Consider the following 3,067-nt stretch of genomic DNA (forward strand, 5'->3'; position numbering starts at 1 on the left):
GAGTAGAGTTATTAATATCGTATCTATTCTGGAGCAAGAATCTGATAAAGTATCACAAAAGATCTCGATCGGAAACTAAAAGTCTACCCAATTTTGATCAGTGATTCATAACAGAGTAACGACTTACATGAATTTAGGAATGTACTATTTATACTTATACGTATATGAGTGCAACAGGATCGGGTAAGGCGTCAGCAAAGACTTCGATCCGAAACATTTTTTAAAGTTTACCACCGGAATTTGATCAGTGTTTCGTGCTTTTAACCGACGAAACGGTTCGCAGAACGAATGTCCTTTACAGAGAGTGTACCGACTATCGGTAGTGTTGAAGGAACCATCAGCTCATCATGCCTTCTATGGTGAGATTCTTTGGAGAATTAGCTGCTACATCGACAGGCGGAGGTCCACCTTCAACTGCTTCTCTTGCTCATAGAAGAAGGAGTTTACGACGATCTTCATCTGTTACCGGTGAACATTTAGAACAGATAGCTCCTGAAGCTTTCGCTACAGTTAGGCCTTCTGCTCATGATACTGATGAATGTTCTGAAGGAGCTCACATGTAAGTTGGTTCTTTGGTCTTCGTTTTTTTTACCTCAGAGCACTATTCTTCAAAGCTTAACTTACATAGAATCCAAATTTTGAGAGATGCAGTAATCTGATTGGATGACAAAACTAAATTTAAAATCGATTTTAGTGATTGACCAATCAGATGAGTGCAACACTGAAATCATTTATATAAGTTAAGTTTTAAAGAATAAGGCCCAGATATAATACCCCAATATTCTTAGCTTACAGATGACGTGATCTTCAAACGATCCTATTTGATTATATGGAATCTTCAAGTAAGTGGCTTAATATGAAGCTTTCCGATGATGGGATCTTCAAATTATAAAACACACGGATCAGGTACTGCAATGGACACCTTTCTCATGTCATTGAAGTTTGTTAATGCAGCGAATATAGCCAATCATGGTCCTCGATTACATGCGCTTCCAAATTGTTTACAGTCTTTCTGTCGAGGGTTCTAATTGGCTGTACTGGCTAGCGATCATTCAATCTCAGGCGTATTCCTCTAAAAGCGAAATGGCTCCCTTGATCCATCGCAGGAAAACACAAAACAGGCTTCTAAAAAAATATCGAATGATATTGGAAGTATTGGCTTATCATTATATCTTTAAAGCATGGTGAATCATAAAATGGAGTTCTTCTTTTGTCAAAGTCGTTGTCATTCTAAAATCATAACATTTAAGAGTCACAAGTTATCACGATATAAAGTCATAGAGATGAGAGTAAGTCTTCCTTAATTTTAAATTACATTGCGAAATCAGACAATAAATCTCTTATCTAAAACCTTTGGGAAGAGGATAAGATCAGTGTCATCGCCAGCCTTCCAAGACTGGGGGTACAAATAAAGAGACAACTATCGACGTTTCAAAATTCAGCAGCTCTGTTGAAGCGCATATAGTGGTGTAAACCTCCCATGGAGCCTCTGAAAGGGTTCTTTCCCAAGAAACTTTTGAAAAAATTAATTGAGTAGGTGCATTCTGACACATATTTTTGGGGCAAAGACGTCAATAAAATAATATTTTTAAATCTGTTAGAAATGAAGTGTGTCAACAATTGGGGGTTCAAACCATATTTCTAGAAGGGGGGGGGGGGGGGCAAATTGTATCCCCACTGGTGGCGCCACTAGTTAAGATGTTTTGTAGTAACAGAAACGTCATAATAGTGTTAAATATGAACCAGGTATCTGTTTTAAACGGTAAAATAATTGGGTGTTTTTTTAGTTTGAGGAAATCCAACTGTTATTGACTTACATATTACCCATTCGTCTCAAACAGTTTTCCAAATTATTCGTTTAACTTTTTCCAATTATCTTATTTTAATTACTATTCTGTTTCCATGGTAACCACAGATTTATTGTCTTTATCATGTTTTCTATTAAAATGAAGATTTTACAAATTCGAATCAAATCGATGTCATTAGACTTGCTATCAACATGTTGAGGTAGAATTACTGGAACGGAGAGATGTTTCATTTCACATTTCGTCTGGACTTGCAGTGATAGAGATCGTTCAATGCAAACTTTTAAACGATCAGCGTTCCTCAATACTGATATGGTTGCCATTTTGATGCCATTAGTTCTACATGTACATGCTGTGTTCAAAGTTTTATATAGAGGTCTGACTTTGTAGATAGTAGCCAATTATTACTATTCATTACTATTTTCTATAATCGGACTCAGGCTGAAAACTGGGCTCAACAGGATGCAAAAGGAAATATTTTAACCACCTCTAAAAATACGGTCAACCATTTCAGCTTACCCAGAGTTCATTGCACAAACACCTGAAATATTTTGGTAGATTTCGTTTTATTCAAATGTTCATATTATCCTCCTTTACATTAATCATATTACCTTAAGATGTCAAATTGAGTTTTTCTCCCGACTGTTCTGCACTTGATTTGGTTACTGAAGCCCAACGAGTAGTGTAGATGTATAATCGACCTTGACATCTCATATTATGACCTTCACCTTGCTCCGTGTCAATTAGTGTCCCAGTTGCAATCAATGAAGCTTTTATTGCTTATACAGAAAGACACGTGGATCGCCTTATCGCATCTAGCCAGCATATGAGAAACTAAAATATAATCGCATTTTAAACAGAAGAATTAAAAATAAATGAATCTGAATCGTAATTTAAATAGAACACGAACATATAAAATCTTATCATATTCTAAACAGAAAACGAAAATATAAACTTTTATCAAATTTCAGTCTAAGGAAACTTGTTCTCCTTATCCACAATATTTTCTTATCGTGAGCAACTTTCAACATTGAAGTTTTTGTATTCTATAGAACTATACAGGTGGGTGTGTACAATACTTTTGTATTTATAACTTGAACTATATAGGTGGGTGTAGTGCCAATTTATTTTAAAATGGCGATGGCCATCGTGATACGCCCACAATTGTAATGGTAGCCAAGTTGTCCGTGAGGTTGGACAGTAAATGAAACATTTACAGCACATTTTCGAATAAAAATTCAACGTGTTTTCAAGAACAAGGG

The 3,067-nt window shown here is 35.8% G+C and overlaps 1 protein-coding gene across 1 annotated transcript; it reads left to right on the forward strand.

Annotated features, from left to right (window-relative positions):
• Positions 1–347: 347 nt before the first annotated feature.
• Positions 348–2,635, forward strand: LOTGIDRAFT_167314 (hypothetical protein; the record flags this gene model as incomplete). The annotated part of the gene is made up of 3 exons (XM_009064793.1): positions 348–559; positions 1,181–1,289; positions 2,594–2,635. The coding sequence occupies 3 exons, from the start codon at positions 348–350 to the stop codon at positions 2,633–2,635; spliced, it is 363 nt and encodes a 120-aa protein (XP_009063041.1).
• Positions 2,636–3,067: the final 432 nt, after the last annotated feature.

The sequence above is a fragment of the Lottia gigantea genome, assembly GCF_000327385.1.
Source record: "Lottia gigantea unplaced genomic scaffold LOTGIsca_65, whole genome shotgun sequence".
NCBI lineage: Eukaryota > Metazoa > Mollusca > Gastropoda > Lottiidae > Lottia > Lottia gigantea.